The following is a 20,583-nucleotide window of genomic DNA, read 5'->3' on the forward strand; positions in this document are numbered from 1 at the left end:
AACGTAATACTATATAACGTTATACGTTATAACGTAATACTATATAACGTTATACGTCATATCGTAATTCTATATAACGCTATGCGTTATAACGTAATACTATATAACGTTATACGTAATAACGTAATACTATATAACGTTATACGTTATAACTTAATAGTATGTAACGCTATACGATATATGGCAATACTATATTACGTTTTACGTTATATGGTAATACTATATAACGTTATACGTCATAACGTCATACTATATAACGTTATACGTTATTACTTAATACTATATAACGTTATACGTTATATGGTAATACTATATAACGTTATACGTCATAACGTAAAACTATATAACGTTATATGTTATAACGTAATACTATATAACGTTATACGTTATAAAGTAATACTATATAACGTTATACGTCATAACGTAATGCTATATAACGTTATACGTTATAACGCAATACTATATAACGTTATACGTTATCCCCTAATACTATATAACGTTATACGTTATATGGTAACACTATATAACGTTATACGTCATAACGTAATACTATATTACTTTATACGTTATTACGTAACACTATATAACGTTATACGTTATAACGTAATACTATTTAACGTTATACGTTATATGGTAATACTATATAACGTTATACGTCATAACGTTATACTATATAAAGCTATACGTTATAACGTAATACTATATAACGTTATACGTTATAACGTAATACTATATAACGTTATAAGTTATAACGTAATACTATATAACGTCATACGTTATATGGTAATACTATATAACGTTATACGGTATAACGTAATACTATATAACGTTATACGTTATATGGTAATACTATATAACGTTATACGTTATATGGTAATACTATATAACGTTATACGTTATATCGTAATACTATATAACATTATACGCTATAACGTAATACTATATAACGTTATACGTTATATGGTAATACTATATAACGTTAGACGTCATAACGTAATACTGTATAACGTTATACGTTATACGGTAATACTATATAACGTTATACGTTATAACTTAATACTATATAACGTTATACGTTATATGGTAATACTATATAACGTTATACGTTATATGGTAATACTATATAACGGTATACGTCATAACGTAATTCTATATAACGTTATGCGCTATAACGTAATACTATATAACGTTATACGTTATATGGTAACAATATATATCGTTATACGTCATAACGTAATACTATATAACGTAATACTGTATAACGTTATACGTTATATGGTAATACTATATAACGTTATACGTTATAACGTAATATTATATAACGTTATACGTTATCACTTAATACTATATAACGTTATACGTTATATGGTAACACTATATAACGTTATACGTCATAACGTAATACTATATTACTTTATACGTTATTACGTAATACTATATAACGTTATACGTTATAACGTAATACTATATAACGTTATACGTTATAACGTAATACTATATAACGTTATAGTTTATAACGTAATACTATATAACGTTATGCTTTATACCATAATACTATATAACGTTATACGTTATATGGTAATACTATATAACGTTATACGTTATAACGTAATACTATATAATGTTATACGTTATAACGTAATACTATATAACGTTATACGTTATATGGTAATACTATATAACGTTATACGTTATAACGTAATACTATATAACGTTATACGTTATAACATAATACTATATAACGGTATACGTTATATGCTAATACTATATAACGTTATACGTCATAACGTAATACTGTATAACGTTATACGTTATATGGTAATACTATATAACGTTATACGTTATATGGTAACAATATATATCGTTATACGTCATAACGTAATACTATATAACGTAATACTGTATAACGTTATACGTTATATGGTAATACTATATAACGTTATACGTTATAACGTAATATTATATAACGTTATACGTTATCACTTAATACTATATAACGTTATACGTTATATGGTAACACTATATAACGTTATACGTCATAACGTAATACTATATTACTTTATACGTTATTACGTAATACTATATAACGTTATACGTTATAACGTAATACTATATAACGTTATACGTTATAACGTAATACTATATAACGTTATAGTTTATAACGTAATACTATATAACGTTATGCTTTATACCATAATACTATATAACGTTATACGTTATATGGTAATACTATATAACGTTATACGTTATAACGTAATACTATATAATGTTATACGTTATAACGTAATACTATATAACGTTATACGTTATATGGTAATACTATATAACGTTATACGTTATTACGTAACACTATATAACGTTATACGTTATAACGTAATACTATTTAACGTTATACGTTATATGGTAATACTATATAACGTTATACGTCATAACGTTATACTATATAAAGCTATACGTTATAACGTAATACTATATAACGTTATACGTTATAACGTAATACTATATAACGTTATAAGTTATAACGTAATACTATATAACGTCATACGTTATATGGTAATACTATATAACGTTATACGGTATAACGTAATACTATATAACGTTATACGTTATATGGTAATACTATATAACGTTATACGTTATATGGTAATACTATATAACGTTATACGTTATATCGTAATACTATATAACATTATACGCTATAACGTAATACTATATAACGTTATACGTTATATGGTAATACTATATAACGTTAGACGTCATAACGTAATACTGTATAACGTTATACGTTATACGGTAATACTATATAACGTTATACGTTATAACTTAATACTATATAACGTTATACGTTATATGGTAATACTATATAACGTTATACGTTATATGGTAATACTATATAACGGTATACGTCATAACGTAATTCTATATAACGTTATGCGCTATAACGTAATACTATATAACGTTATACGTTATATGGTAACAATATATATCGTTATACGTCATAACGTAATACTATATAACGTAATACTGTATAACGTTATACGTTATATGGTAATACTATATAACGTTATACGTTATAACGTAATATTATATAACGTTATACGTTATCACTTAATACTATATAACGTTATACGTTATATGGTAACACTATATAACGTTATACGTCATAACGTAATACTATATTACTTTATACGTTATTACGTAATACTATATAACGTTATACGTTATAACGTAATACTATATAACGTTATACGTTATAACGTAATACTATATAACGTTATAGTTTATAACGTAATACTATATAACGTTATGCTTTATACCATAATACTATATAACGTTATACGTTATATGGTAATACTATATAACGTTATACGTTATAACGTAATACTATATAATGTTATACGTTATAACGTAATACTATATAACGTTATACGTTATATGGTAATACTATATAACGTTATACGTTATAACGTAATACTATATAACGTTATACGTTATAACATAATACTATATAACGTTATACGTTATATGCTAATACTATATAACGTTATACGTCATAACGTAATACTGTATAACGTTATACGTTATATGGTAATACTATATAACGTTATACGTTAAAACGTAATACTCTATAACGTTATACGTTATATGGTAATACTATATAACGTTATACGTTATAACGTAATACTCTATAACGTTATACGTTATATGGTAATACTATATAAAGTTATACGTTATATGGTAATACTATATAACGTTATAGTTTATAACGTAATAGTATGTAACGCTTTACGATATATGGCAATACTATATAACGTTATACGTTATATGGTAATACTATATAACGTTATACGTCATAACGTAAAACTATATAACGTTATATGTTATAACGTAATACTATATAACGTTATACGTTATAAAGTAATACTATATAACGTTATACGTTATAACGTAATACTATATAACGTTATACGTTATAACGTAATACTATATAACGTTATAAGTTATAACGTAATACTATATAACGTTATACGTTATATGGTAATACTATATAACGTTATACGTCATAACGTAAAACTATATAACGTTATACTTTATAACGTAATACTATATAACGTTATACGTTATATGGTAATACTATATAACGTTATACGTTATACGTTATAACGTAATACTATATAACGTTATACGTCATATCGTAATTCTATATAACGCTATGCGTTATAACGTAATACTATATAACGTTATACGTAATAACGTAATACTATATAACGTTATACGTTATAACTTAATAGTATGTAACGCTATACGATATATGGCAATACTATATTACGTTTTACGTTATATGGTAATACTATATAACCTTATACGTCATAACGTCATACTATATAACGTTATACGTTATTACTTAATACTATATAACGTTATACGTTATATGGTAATACTATATAACGTTATACGTCATAACGTAAAACTATATAACGTTATAAGTTATAACGTAATACTATATAACGTTATACGTTATATGGTAATACTATATAACGTTATACGGTATAACGTAATACTATATAACGTTATACGTTATATGGTAATACTATATAACGTTATACGGTATAACGTAATACTATATAACGTTATACGTTATATGGTAATACTATATAACGTTATACGTTATATGGTAATACTATATAACGTTATACGTCATAACGTAATACTATATAAAGCTATACGTTATAACGTAATACTATATAACGTTATACGTTATAACGTAATACTATATAACGTTATAAGTTATAACGTAATACTATATAACGTTATACGTTATATGGTAATACTATATAACGTTATACGGTATAACGTAATACTATATAACGTTATACGTTATATGGTAATACTATATAACGTTATACGTTATATGGTAATACTATATAACGTTATACGTTATATCGTAATACTATATAACATTATACGCTATAACGTAATACTATATAACGTTATACGTTATATGGTAATACTATATAACGTTATACGTTATATCGTAATACTATATAACATTATACGCTATAACGTAATACTATATAACGTTATACGTTATATGGTAATACTATATAACGTTATACGGTATAACGTAATACTATATAACGTTATACGTTATATGGTAATACTATATAACGTTATACGTTATATGGTAATACTATATAACGTTATACGTTATATCGTAATACTATATAACATTATACGCTATAACGTAATACTATATAACGTTATACGTTATATGGTAATACTATATAACGTTAGACGTCATAACGTAATACTGTATAACGTTATACGTTATACGGTAATACTATATAACGTTATACGTTATAACTTAATACTATATAACGTTATACGTTATATGGTAATACTATATAACGTTATACGTTATATGGTAATACTATATAACGTTATACGTCATAACGTAATTCTATATAACGTTATGCGCTATAACGTAATACTATATAACGTTACACGTCAAAACGTAATACTATATGACGTTATAAGTTATATGGTAATACTATATAACGTTATACGTTATATGGTAATACTATATAACGTTATACGTCATAACGTAATACTATATAACGTTATACGTTATAACGTAATACTATATAACGTTATACGTTATAACGTAATACTATATAACGTTATACGTTATATGGTAATACTATATAACGTTATACGTCATAACGTCATACTATATAACGTTATACGTTATTACTTAATACTATATAACGTTATACGTTATATGGTAATACTATATTACGTTATACGTCATAACGTAAAACTATATAACGTTATACGTTATAACGTAATACTATATAACGTTATACGTTATAAAGTAATACTATATAACGTTATACGTTATAACGTAATACTATATAACGTTATACGTTATAACGTAATACTATATAACGTTATAAGTTATAACGTAATACTATATAACGTTATACGTTATATGGTAATACTATATAACGTTATACTTTATAACGTAATACTATATAACGTTATACGTTATATGGTAACACTATATAACGTTATACGTCATAACGTAATACTATATAACGTTATACGTTATATGGTAATACTATATAACGTTATACGTTATAACGTAATACTATATAACGTTATACGTTATAACATAATACTATATAACGTTATACGTTATATGCTAATACTATATAACGTTATACGTCATAACGTAATACTGTATAACGTTATACGTTATATGGTAATACTATATAACGTTATACGTTAAAACGTAATACTCTATAACGTTATACGTTATATGGTAATACTATATAACGTTATACGTTATAACGTAATACTCTATAACGTTATACGTTATATGGTAATACTATATAAAGTTATACGTTATATGGTAATACTATATAACGTTATAGTTTATAACGTAATAGTATGTAACGCTTTACGATATATGGCAATACTATATAACGTTATACGTTATATGGTAATACTATATAACGTTATACGTCATAACGTAAAACTATATAACGTTATATGTTATAACGTAATACTATATAACGTTATACGTTATAAAGTAATACTATATAACGTTATACGTTATAACGTAATACTATATAACGTTATACGTTATAACGTAATACTATATAACGTTATAAGTTATAACGTAATACTATATAACGTTATACGTTATATGGTAATACTATATAACGTTATACGTCATAACGTAAAACTATATAACGTTATACTTTATAACGTAATACTATATAACGTTATACGTTATATGGTAATACTATATAACGTTATACGTTATACGTTATAACGTAATACTATATAACGTTATACGTCATATCGTAATTCTATATAACGCTATGCGTTATAACGTAATACTATATAACGTTATACGTAATAACGTAATACTATATAACGTTATACGTTATAACTTAATAGTATGTAACGCTATACGATATATGGCAATACTATATTACGTTTTACGTTATATGGTAATACTATATAACCTTATACGTCATAACGTCATACTATATAACGTTATACGTTATTACTTAATACTATATAACGTTATACGTTATATGGTAATACTATATAACGTTATACGTCATAACGTAAAACTATATAACGTTATAAGTTATAACGTAATACTATATAACGTTATACGTTATATGGTAATACTATATAACGTTATACGGTATAACGTAATACTATATAACGTTATACGTTATATGGTAATACTATATAACGTTATACGGTATAACGTAATACTATATAACGTTATACGTTATATGGTAATACTATATAACGTTATACGTTATATGGTAATACTATATAACGTTATACGTCATAACGTAATACTATATAAAGCTATACGTTATAACGTAATACTATATAACGTTATACGTTATAACGTAATACTATATAACGTTATAAGTTATAACGTAATACTATATAACGTTATACGTTATATGGTAATACTATATAACGTTATACGGTATAACGTAATACTATATAACGTTATACGTTATATGGTAATACTATATAACGTTATACGTTATATGGTAATACTATATAACGTTATACGTTATATCGTAATACTATATAACATTATACGCTATAACGTAATACTATATAACGTTATACGTTATATGGTAATACTATATAACGTTATACGTTATATCGTAATACTATATAACATTATACGCTATAACGTAATACTATATAACGTTATACGTTATATGGTAATACTATATAACGTTAGACGTCATAACGTAATACTGTATAACGTTATACGTTATACGGTAATACTATATAACGTTATACGTTATAACTTAATACTATATAACGTTATACGTTATATGGTAATACTATATAACGTTATACGTTATATGGTAATACTATATAACGTTATACGTCATAACGTAATTCTATATAACGTTATGCGCTATAACGTAATACTATATAACGTTATACGTTATATGGTAACACTATATATCGTTATACGTCATAACGTAATACTATATAACGTAATACTGTATAACGTTATACGTTATATGGTAATACTATATAACGTTATACGTTATAACGTAATATTATATAACGTTATACGTTATCACTTAATACTATATAACGTTATACGTTATATGGTAACACTATATAACGTTATACGTCATAACGTAATACTATATTACTTTATACGTTATTACGTAATACTATATAACGTTATACGTTATAACGTAATACTATATAACGTTATACGTTATAACGTAATACTATATAACGTTATAGTTTATAACGTAATACTATATAACGTTATGCTTTATACCATAATACTATATAACGTTATACGTTATATGGTAATACTATATAACGTTATACGTTATAACGTAATACTATATAATGTTATACGTTATAACGTAATACTATATAACGTTATACGTTATGTGGTAATACTATATAACGTTATACGTTATAACGTAATACTATATAACGTTATACGTTATAACATAATACTATATAACGTTATACGTTATATGCTAATACTATATAACGTTATACGTCATAACGTAATACTGTATAACGTTATACGTTATATGGTAATACTATATAACGTTATACGTTAAAACGTAATACTCTATAACGTTATACGTTATATGGTAATACTATATAACGTTATACGTTATAACGTAATACTCTATAACGTTATACGTTATATGGTAATACTATATAACGTTATACGTTATATGGTAATACTATATAACGTTATAGTTTATAACGTAATACTATATAACGTTATGCTTTAGACCATAATACTATATAACGTTATACGTTATAACGTAATACTGTATAATGTTATACGTTATAACGTAATACTATATAACGTTATACGTTATATGGTAATACTATATAACGTTATACGTCATAACGTAATACTATATAACGTTATACGTTATAACGTAATACTATATAACGTTATACGTTATAACGTATTACTATATAACGTTATACGTTATAACTTAATACTATATACCGTTATACGTTATATGGTAATACTATATAACGTTATACGATATAACGTAATACTATATAACGTTATACGCTATAACGTAATACTATATAACGTTATACGTTATATGGTAATACTATATAACGTTACACGTCAAAACGTAATACTATATGACGTTATAAGTTATATGGTAATACTATATAACGTTATACGTTATATGGTAATACTATATAACGTTATACGTCATAACGTAATACTATATAACGTTATACGTTATAACGTAATACTATATAACGTTATACGTTATAACGTAATACTATATAACGTTATACGTTATATGGTAATACTATATAACGTTATACGTCATAACGTCATACTATATAACGTTATACGTTATTACTTAATACTATATAACGTTATACGTTATATGGTAATACTATATTACGTTATACGTCATAACGTAAAACTATATAACGTTATACGTTATAACGTAATACTATATAACGTTATACGTTATAAAGTAATACTATATAACGTTATACGTTATAACGTAATACTATATAACGTTATAAGTTATAACGTAATACTATATAACGTTATACGTTATATGGTAATACTATATAACGTTATACTTTATAACGTAATACTATATAACGTTATACGTTATATGGTAATACTATATAACGTTATACGTCATAACGTAATACTCTATAACGTTATACGTTATATGGTAATACTATATAACGTTATACGTCATAACGTAATACTATATAAAGCTATACGTCATAACGTAATACTATATAACGCTATACGTTATATGGTAATACTATATAACGTTATACGTCATAACGTAATACTATATAAAGCTATACGTCATAACGTAATACTATATAACTCTATACGTTATATGGTAATACTAGATAACGTTATACTTTATAACGTAATATTATATAACGTTATACGTTATATGGTAACACTATATAACGTTATACGTCATAACGTAATACTATATTACTTTATACCTTATTGCGTAATACTATATAACGTTATACGTCATAACGTAATACTCTATAACGTTATACGTTATATAGTAATACTATATAACGTTATACGTCATAACGTAATACTATATAAAGCTATACGTCATAACGTAATACTATATAACGTTATACGTTATAACGTAATACTATATAACGTTATACGTTATAACGTAATACTATATAACGTTATAAGTTATAACGTAATACTATATAACGTTATACGTTATATGGTAATACTATATAACGTTATACGTTATAACGTAATACTATATAACGTTATACGTTATAACATAATACTATAAGACGTTATACGTTATATGCTAATACTATATAACGTTATACGTCATAACGTAATACTGTATAACGTTATACGTTATATGGTAATACTATATAACGTTATACGTTAAAACGTAATACTCTATAACGTTATACGTTATATGGTAATACTATATAACGTTATACGTTATAACGTAATACTCTATAACGTTATACGTTATATGGTAATACTATATAACGTTATACGTTATATGGTAATACTATATAACGTTATAGTTTATAACGTAATACTATATAACGTTATGCTTTAGACCATAATACTATATAACGTTATACGTTATATGGTAATACTATATAACGTTATACGTTATAACGTAATACTGTATAATGTTATACGTTATAACGTAATACTATATAACGTTATACGTTATATGGTAATACTATATAACGTTATACGTCATAACGTAATACTATATAACGTTATACGTTATAACGTCATACTATATAACGTTATACGTTATAACGTATTACTATATAACGTTATACGTTATAACTTAATACTATATACCGTTATACGTTATATGGTAATACTATATAACGTTATACGATATAACGTAATACTATATAACGTTATACGCTATAACGTAATACTATATAACGTTATACGTTATATGGTAATACTATATAACGTTACACGTCAAAACGTAATACTATATGACGTTATAAGTTATATGGTAATGCTATATAACGTTATACGTTATATGGTAATACTATATAACGTTATACGTCATAACGTAATACTATATAACGTTATACGTTATAACGTTGTTTCGACCACTCGCGGAGAGACGCGATCGCGAAGAAGCACGTCAACGGGAGTCGTAAATTCCCGTTACGATTAGATAATCGACGCCACGAAATGATCGATCCCCTATTTCGTTTAGGATAATAGAGGTAGTTTAATTGAATATGACACCGATATAACAAGTTATATATCACAGTTTAATCCAACAACTTTGTAAAGAAGATAGTTACACTGGTGAGTATGTATAAGATAAGTGAGTGACTGATCTACGGTGGAAACTCGGTTAACAAGATGTTGACTGCTTGAAGTAGAGAAAATCAGTGAGCTTCGGCGATGAAGCTGTGATGGAGGAAAGCTAAGGATGGGTGTGTCCAACACACGGGACCATCGGATTTGTTGGTGACGATTTTGGCTAATAGAGTGAGGGAAATAGGCTTCGTTGTTAATTGGTTATTTGCTATGGTGGAGGGTGAGGAAGGATGCTCACCGCCCTCAAGATAAAGTCGTTGGTGGGAGGCCTCACACGTGAGAAACAGAACTTTCCCGTGTCAACCCGTGGCGAGCAATAAACTTCGGGAAACAATGCAACGGAAGAATCTTTGTTAGTTTCGAAGGACCTCGACTAGGAAATTGCTGAGATTTATGGAGGGTACTTGAGAATATTGAGGGTACGCAGTAAGGACGAGCGGACATCTGGTGACCATCTTGCCCGCGGTGTGTGGCCAGGTCTAGGCAGAGTGTCGCCCGGCGTAACATCCTCCCCCCGTTGAGAGGGCACCGATCAAACTTGATATGCGGGTTAGGTGGGTGTGTGCTCCACCTCCTTCGTTGTCAGTGATTGTCCGGACTCATCTCGCGCTGATTGACTTGGCAGGGGAACGAGGCGTTTGACGCCGCGGTCCAGGAGGCTCGATGATGTCTGCACAGTCGCTGTACGTATTATGCCATCGGTTCCGGGATGGACCTTGACTACACGGCCCAAGGGCCAGTGCATCGGTGGAACGTTGTCTTCTCTGAGGAGGACGATGGTGCCTTCTTGTATGTTGTGTCCACCCTTGGTCCACTTACTGCGGTTGTTCAATTGATTGAGATACTCCTTATGCCAGCGTTGCCAAAAATGTTGTTTAATTTTTTGGATATGCTGCCATCTGGAGAGCCGGTTGAATGGAGTGTCCCTGAAATTTCGCTCACGCACACTCATTAATGGCTCACCGATGAGGAAGTGACCCGGAGTGAGGACGAGGAGATCTTTGGGATCAGTGGAGATGGGTGTTAATGGTCGGGAGTTGAGAACTGCTTCGATTTCGATGACAAGTGTATTGAATTGCTCGAAGGTAAGCAGTTCATTACCGACGACGCGTCTGAAATGATGCTTGAAGTAGCAGAATGAGTCTGTCATGGGAAACCTGTAGTTCTTCGGTGGTTAATGGTGTCGATCGGTCTTGTGGTTGTTTCCACCGAAGACAGCGAGCAGCGATGCGGATTAGCCTTGGCCACGATGAAAATCTGTCTAAGAGACTGTTGTTGACAGGAGTAATGGCGAGACAGGTTGCTGCCTTCAGTTCTGGTAAATTGGCCAAAGGTGTTGGCGTCCACATAGGCCAGCATTCTTCTGATTGCTGCAGCCACCGTGGTCCAGTTTGCCAAATGTTAGGCTGTAGAAAGTCTTCTGGTGATTGTCCTCGAGAAACTAGGTCCGCAGGATTGTCGTTGGTGGGGACATGACGCCAATCAGTGAAGCTAGTTTTGTTCTGGATCTCAGCTACGCGATTTGCGACGAATGTTTTCAATGTATGCGGAGACGAATTGATCCACTGGAGAACAATAGTGGAATCCGTCCAATAGACCGTGCGATTCACCTTGACCTGTAATACTTTCTGTATGACTGACATTAGTGAAGTGAGTAGAAGGGCGCCGCTCAGTTCAAGTCGTGGAATGGTCTGTGTTTTGAGCGGGGCTACCTTCGATTTCGCTGTAAGTAGTCGCGTCTGGACGTTTCCGTAATGATCGAGAGACCTCAGATAGACACAGGCTCCGTACGCCCTTTCGCTGGCGTCACAAAAGCCGTGGAGCTCAATCTCGCTGGGTGTTTTGATTATGGTCTTGCGTGGGAACCGAATCTCGTTGAGCAGTGGTAGTTGAGTGTAGTAACGGTTCCACTCGGAATGCAAGTCCGCGGGGAGGGACTCATCCCAGTCGACCTTCAACGACCAGATTCGTTGAAGTATCATCTTCGCTCGTACGATCACTGGCGCGAGTAATCCTAGTGGGTCGTAAATTCTGGCGATCACGGAGCTGACTGATCGCTTTGTAACCCGAGAGGTCTTGGCGTTGGCTTCGACCGAGTAGAGTATAGCATCGTCCCTGGAATCCCAAAATATGCCGAGTGTTTTTAGAGTTTGTGACTCACCCAATCGTAACCTTCGGCTTTTATCTTGCTCGGATAGCCCTTGGAGGATGCTCTGGTCGTTAGAAGCCCATTCTCGAATATTCAAACCGGCGGATTGCAGAAGTTCGGTTAATTCCCTTCTGAGGGATAGCACCTCTTCCTTCGTGTCCGCTCCGGTGAGGGCGTCATCGACGTAGAAGTCTCGTCGCAAAGCCGATGACGCTCGTGGGAATCGATGTCCTTCGTCGTCTGCCAACTGCTTGAGACACCGTAGGGCCAGGTATGGAGCTGCCGATAGCCCGAATGTCACGGTGTTAAGTTGGTACGTTTCGAGTCCCCCGTTCTCGTTACGCCAAACGATTTTTTGATATCGTCGATCCTCTGGTCTCACTAGGAATTGCCTATACATCTTCTCGATGTCCCCGGTGAGTACATACTGGTGCATACGGAATCTAAGTAGGATATTGAATAGATCCTCTTGGAGTTTGCTTCCTGTATGGAGTGTATTGTTTAATGATACTCCGGTGCTGCTCGCCGCGGATCCGTCAAACACGACGCGGAGTTTAGTAGTTTCGCTTGCTGCCTTGATCACGGCGTGGTGGGGTAGATAATACCCGCCTTCGTCGGTGTCTTCGGGACTGATTCTTGACATGTGTCCCCTATCCAGGTAGTCTTGTAGTACCGCTCGATAATCTGCTTCAAAACGCCTGTCGCGTTGGAATCGGCGGTTGAGGGATGCGAGTCGTTTCATCGCTAGCGCCTTGGAGGATCCAAGCGACGGGAGCCGGTCGTTGAACGGGAGAGCGACGATGTATCGTCCTTCGCTGGTGCGTCGAGTGTGAGCTCTGAAATGTTCTTCGCATAGTCGCTCTGCTTCTGATATGTGTTTGATCGGCGGTCCTTCGTCGATTTCCCAGAACCGCGCAAGGTCTGCTTGCAGAGCCGTCGTGGATGCGTGAAAGGTACTTGTCGCGGTCGGGGAGGTTGGACTCCCCCCGATTACCCAACCGAATCGTGTCTTTTGCAAACGCAAGTCCGGCTGATCTGGTCGCGTCAGATTGATTTGTCCGACGCACATTGACGAAAGGGTTGCACCCGAGCTTAGTAGGATATCGATCGGGGAAGGCACATGGAATCGGGGATCGGCGAGCTTGATATTTCTGGGTATATCAAGCGCCGAGCGATCGATGAGTTGACTTGGGATCAGGTTTGTTATGGCTGGAATGACGAGGAACGTCAATGTGCGTTCGTACTTACCGTCGATGGAGGTAATCGTTGCCCTTATGAATCGCCGAGCCGTGGTCGTCAATGTGTCGAGGACTCCAATTGGGACCGAACACCTCCTTTGCTTTATTCCGAGGGTATTTGCAAGCCCTTCTGTGATGAAGTTCATGCTGGATCCGGTGTCGAGGAGCGCACGGCACTGGATCGGTTGTTGATTGTTGGTTAGCATGTGGACTTGTGCTGTAATCACGATATCGTTGCACAATCCCTCGGAGACTGCTGGCCTGGTATTCTCAGTCCTTGTCGGAGCTTTGGATTTTTGGCGTCATTGTCTGTGGGTACGTGTACGTCTCGGGCTGTCGGGTGGAATAGGGGGCGAGTTCGTCCGGGTTGTCCCTGACTTATGCTTGTTCGAGGTTTTCCTCGTATTTGTAGGTGACGGGGGTGATGTTGTTCTCCTGCTTGACGAGGAAGGACTTCGGCTCGAGGTGGAGGAATTCGACCTCGATGGCTGTTTTTCTTGATGTAGCATCGTGTGGTGTCGACCTCCGCACGTCCGACATGAGCTGGCGTGGCAATCACGCGCTGTGTGCCCCGTCTTCAGGCAGTTCAAGCATAAAGACGCCCTTGTAGCGTCCTTCAAGCGTTTGCTTGCGGTTTTGGCCTTGAAAGAATCGCATCGCCAGACGGGGTGTTGTCCTTGGCAGGTAGGGCATGCCGGAGTAACCTGAGTCGTTGTAAACACTTGCCCTCGTGGTACACGTTGACGAACCGGAATGGTTTGTTCCGATGAAACTCCTGATTGCCGAGCCGTGGTAATCGGTTTGGAGCTTTGTGCTAACTTCTCGAGGAAGTCCAATAAGTGACTATACGAAGGCACTTCCTTGTTAGGCAGCGCCATCTGCCATTGTTTTTGGATACTTAATGGTAATTTCGAAAGAATGAGGCAGTTAATAATAGCACTGGTATCGGGACTGGACTGTCCTAACTTATTCAAAGCATAGATATGTTGTTTAATAGTGTGGACTAAGCGCTTTAATTCCCTTGGAGATTCATTGTTTAATTTTGGGTAATCAATTATTGCCATGCCGTGACTGAATGCGACATATCGTGGAGATGCGAAACTCTCCTTGAGGACGGCCATAGCCTCACTGTAATTCATATTGTTAAGGGGTAATGCGTGCAAACAATCCGCCGCTTCTCCCTGCACGGCGGACTGCAGGTAATGGAATTTCTGTATGTCTGTGAGACTAGGATTTTGATCTATTGTGGACAAAAAGGTGTCATAGAATGTGCTCCATTTATCTAAGCTTCCATCAAAGGTAGGAAGCCGAAGATCTGGCAACTTAATCGCAACTGTGTTCGAGGTCGTGTATGAATCCCCACTGGGGGTACTTACAGGAGTCGACTGGGTCGAAGGCTGCTCAGCCAGTATCAGTCTTTCCAAGCGAGCTCCCAGGGCTACGTAGATGCGTAACGCTTCTCTTTCCACCGCTACATCTTCTTCGCCATGTTCATTCAACTCGTCGTGGGCAAGTCGGAACCGTTTCCATTCTTCCTCGAGTTGGGTTTGATATTTCTTCAGAAGGCACACGTCAAGCTCTTCAGCTTGCTTATACTGCTCAATGTCGCTTTCCATGGTCTTGATGTTGCCGATGCAATTGGTGCGTCTTTGTCGCATGGAATTGAGCTTTGCTGGGGTCGGCATGCTTAGCGATGTAGACCGACTTACGTATGTAGAACCTTCTCTTTGTTGCTGGATTCAATGTGGACACGTGGCACTGTGTGATCACTTGTAGATTCACTTTTCGTTGGCACGTGATCCGGCTCGAAGGACCAAATGTTTCGACCACTCGCGGAGAGACGCGATCGCGAAGAAGCACGTCAACGGGAGTCGTAAATTCCCGTTACGATTAGATAATCGACGCCACGAAATGATCGATCCCCTATTTCGTTTAGGATAATAGAGGTAGTTTAATTGAATATGACACCGATATAACAAGTTATATATCACAGTTTAATCCAACAACTTTGTAAAGAAGATAGTTACACTGGTGAGTATGTATAAGATAAGTGAGTGACTGATCTACGGTGGAAACTCGGTTAACAAGATGTTGACTGCTTGAAGTAGAGAAAATCAGTGAGCTTCGGCGATGAAGCTGTGATGGAGGAAAGCTAAGGATGGGTGTGTCCAACACACGGGACCATCGGATTTGTTGGTGACGATTTTGGCTAATAGAGTGAGGGAAATAGGCTTCGTTGTTAATTGGTTATTTGCTATGGTGGAGGGTGAGGAAGGATGCTCACCGCCCTCAAGATAAAGTCGTTGGTGGGAGGCCTCACACGTGAGAAACAGAACTTTCCCGTGTCAACCCGTGGCGAGCAATAAACTTCGGGAAACAATGCAACGGAAGAATCTTTGTTAGTTTCGAAGGACCTCGACTAGGAAATTGCTGAGATTTATGGAGGGTACTTGAGAATATTGAGGGTACGCAGTAAGGACGAGCGGACATCTGGTGACCATCTTGCCCGCGGTGTGTGGCCAGGTCTAGGCAGAGTGTCGCCCGGCGTAACAAACGTAATACTATATAACGTTATACGTTATAACGTAATACTATATAACGTTATACGTTATATGGTAATACTTTATAACGTTATACGTTATATGGTAATACTTTATAACGTTATACGTCATAACGTCATACTATATAACGTTATACGTTATTACTTAATACTATATAACGTTATACGTTATTACTTAATACTATATAACGTTATACGTTATATGGTAATACTATATTACGTTATACGTCATAACGTAAAACTATATAACGTTATACGTTATAACGTAATACTATATAACGTTATACGTTATAAAGTAATACTATATAACGTTATACGTTATAACGTAATACTATATAACGTTATACGTTATAACGTAATACTATATAACGTTATAAGTTATAACGTAATACTATATAACGTTATACGTTATATGGTAATACTATATAACGTTATACGTTATATGGTAATACTTTATAACGTTATACGTTATATGGTAATACTTTATAACGTTATACGTCATAACGTCATACTATATAACGTTATACGTTATTACTTAATACTATATAACGTTATACGTTATTACTTAATACTATATAACGTTATACGTTATATGGTAATACTATATTACGTTATACTTTATAACGTAATACTATATAACGTTATACGTTATATGGTAATACTATATAACGTTATACGTCATAACGTAATACTCTATAACGTTATACGTTATATGGTAATACTATATAACGTTATACGTCATAACGTAATACTATATAAAGCTATACGTCATAACGTAATACTATATAACGCTATACGTTATATGGTAATACTATATAACGTTATACGTTATATGGTAATACTATATAACGTTATACGTCATAACGTAATACTATATAAAGCTATACGTCATAACGTAATACTATATAACTCTATACGTTATATGGTAATACTAGATAACGTTATACTTTATAACGTAATATTATATAACGTTATACGTTATATGGTAACACTATATAACGTTATACGTCATAACGTAATACTATATTACTTTATACCTTATTGCGTAATACTATATAACGTTATACGTCATAACGTAATACTGTATAACGTTATACGTTATATGGTAATACTATATAACGTTATACGTTAAAACGTAATACTCTATAACGTTATACGTTATATGGTAATACTATATAACGTTATACGTTATAGCGTAATACTCTATAACGTTATACGTTATATGGTAATACTATATAACGTTATACGTTATATGGTAATACTATATAACGTTATAGTTTATAACGTAATACTATATAACGTTATGCTTTAGACCATAATACTATATAACGTTATACGTTATATGGTAATACTATATAACGTTATACGTTATAACGTAATACTGTATAATGTTATACGTTATAACGTAATACTATATAACGTTATACGTTATATGGTAATACTATATAACGTTATACGTCATAACGTAATACTATATAACGTTATACGTTATAACGTCATACTATATAACGTTATACGTTATAACGTATTACTATATAACGTTATACGTTATAACTTAATACTATATACCGTTATACGTTATATGGTAATACTATATAACGTTATACGATATAACGTAATACTATATAACGTTATACGCTATAACGTAATACTATATAACGTTATACGTTATATGGTAATACTATATAACGTTACACGTCAAAACGTAATACTATATGACGTTATAAGTTATATGGTAATACTATATAACGTTATACGTTATATGGTAATACTATATAACGTTATACGTCATAACGTAATACTATATAACGTTATACGTTATAACGTAATACTATATAACGTTATACGTTATAACGTAATACTATATAACGTTATACGTTATATGGTAATACTTTATAACGTTATACGTCATAACGTCATACTATATAACGTTATACGTTATTACTTAATACTATATAACGTTATACGTTATATGGTAATACTATATTACGTTATACGTCATAACGTAAAACTATATAACGTTATACGTTATAACGTAATACTATATAACGTTATACGTTATAAAGTAATACTATATAACGTTATACGTTATAACGTAATACTATATAACGTTATACGTTATAACGTAATACTATATAACGTTATAAGTTATAACGTAATACTATATAACGTTATACGTTATATGGTAATACTATATAACGTTATACTTTATAACGTAATACTATATAACGTTATACGTTATATGGTAATACTATATAACGTTATACGTCATAACGTAATACTCAATAACGTTATACGTTATATGGTAATACTATATAACGTTATACGTCATAACGTAATACTATATAAAGCTATACGTCATAACGTAATACTATATAACGCTATACGTTATATGGTAATACTATATAACGTTATACGTTATATGGTAATACTATATAACGTTATACGTCATAACGTAATACTATATAAAGCTATACGTCATAACGTAATACTATATAACTCTATACGTTATATGGTAATACTAGATAACGTTATACTTTATAACGTAATATTATATAACGTTATACGTTATATGGTAACACTATATAACGTTATACGTCATAACGTAATACTATATTACTTTATACCTTATTGCGTAATACTATATAACGTTATACGTCATAACGTAATACTGTATAACGTTATACGTTATATGGTAATACTATATAACGTTATACGTTAAAACGTAATACTCTATAACGTTATACGTTATATGGTAATACTATATAACGTTATACGTTATAGCGTAATACTCTATAACGTTATACGTTATATGGTAATACTATATAACGTTATACGTTATATGGTAATACTATATAACGTTATAGTTTATAACGTAATACTATATAACGTTATGCTTTAGACCATAATACTATATAACGTTATACGTTATATGGTAATACTATATAACGTTATACGTTATAACGTAATACTGTATAATGTTATACGTTATAACGTAATACTATATAACGTTATACGTTATATGGTAATACTATATAACGTTATACGTCATAACGTAATACTATATAACGTTATACGTTATAACGTCATACTATATAACGTTATACGTTATAACGTATTACTATATAACGTTATACGTTATAACTTAATACTATATACCGTTATACGTTATATGGTAATACTATATAACGTTATACGATATAACGTAATACTATATAACGTTATACGC

At 31.9% G+C, this 20,583-nt stretch overlaps 2 protein-coding genes across 2 annotated transcripts; both read right to left on the reverse strand.

Annotated features, from left to right (window-relative positions):
- Positions 1–12,504: 12,504 nt before the first annotated feature.
- On the reverse strand, positions 12,505–14,625 carry LOC138187104 (uncharacterized). The gene has a single exon (XM_069127584.1). It carries the CDS (start codon positions 14,623–14,625, stop codon positions 12,505–12,507), a length of 2,121 nt encoding a protein of 706 aa, XP_068983685.1.
- A 471-nt stretch (positions 14,626–15,096) lies between these two features.
- On the reverse strand, positions 15,097–16,479 carry LOC138187105 (uncharacterized). Its single transcript, XM_069127585.1, has one exon. It carries the CDS (start codon positions 16,477–16,479, stop codon positions 15,097–15,099), a length of 1,383 nt encoding a protein of 460 aa, XP_068983686.1.
- Positions 16,480–20,583: the final 4,104 nt, after the last annotated feature.

The sequence above is a fragment of the Bombus flavifrons genome, chromosome 14 (genome assembly GCF_040668555.2).
Source record: "Bombus flavifrons isolate JBK064 chromosome 14, iyBomFlav1_principal, whole genome shotgun sequence".
Classification (NCBI taxonomy): Eukaryota; Metazoa; Arthropoda; class Insecta; order Hymenoptera; family Apidae; genus Bombus; species Bombus flavifrons.

Excerpts from the sequence above, each read along its gene's own strand:
- LOC138187105 (XM_069127585.1), bottom strand. The coding sequence starts at position 16,479 with ATGCCGACCCCAGCAAAGCTCAATTCCATGCGACAAAGACGCACCAAT.
- LOC138187104 (XM_069127584.1), bottom strand. The coding sequence starts at position 14,625 with ATGTGCGTCGGACAAATCAATCTGACGCGACCAGATCAGCCGGACTTG.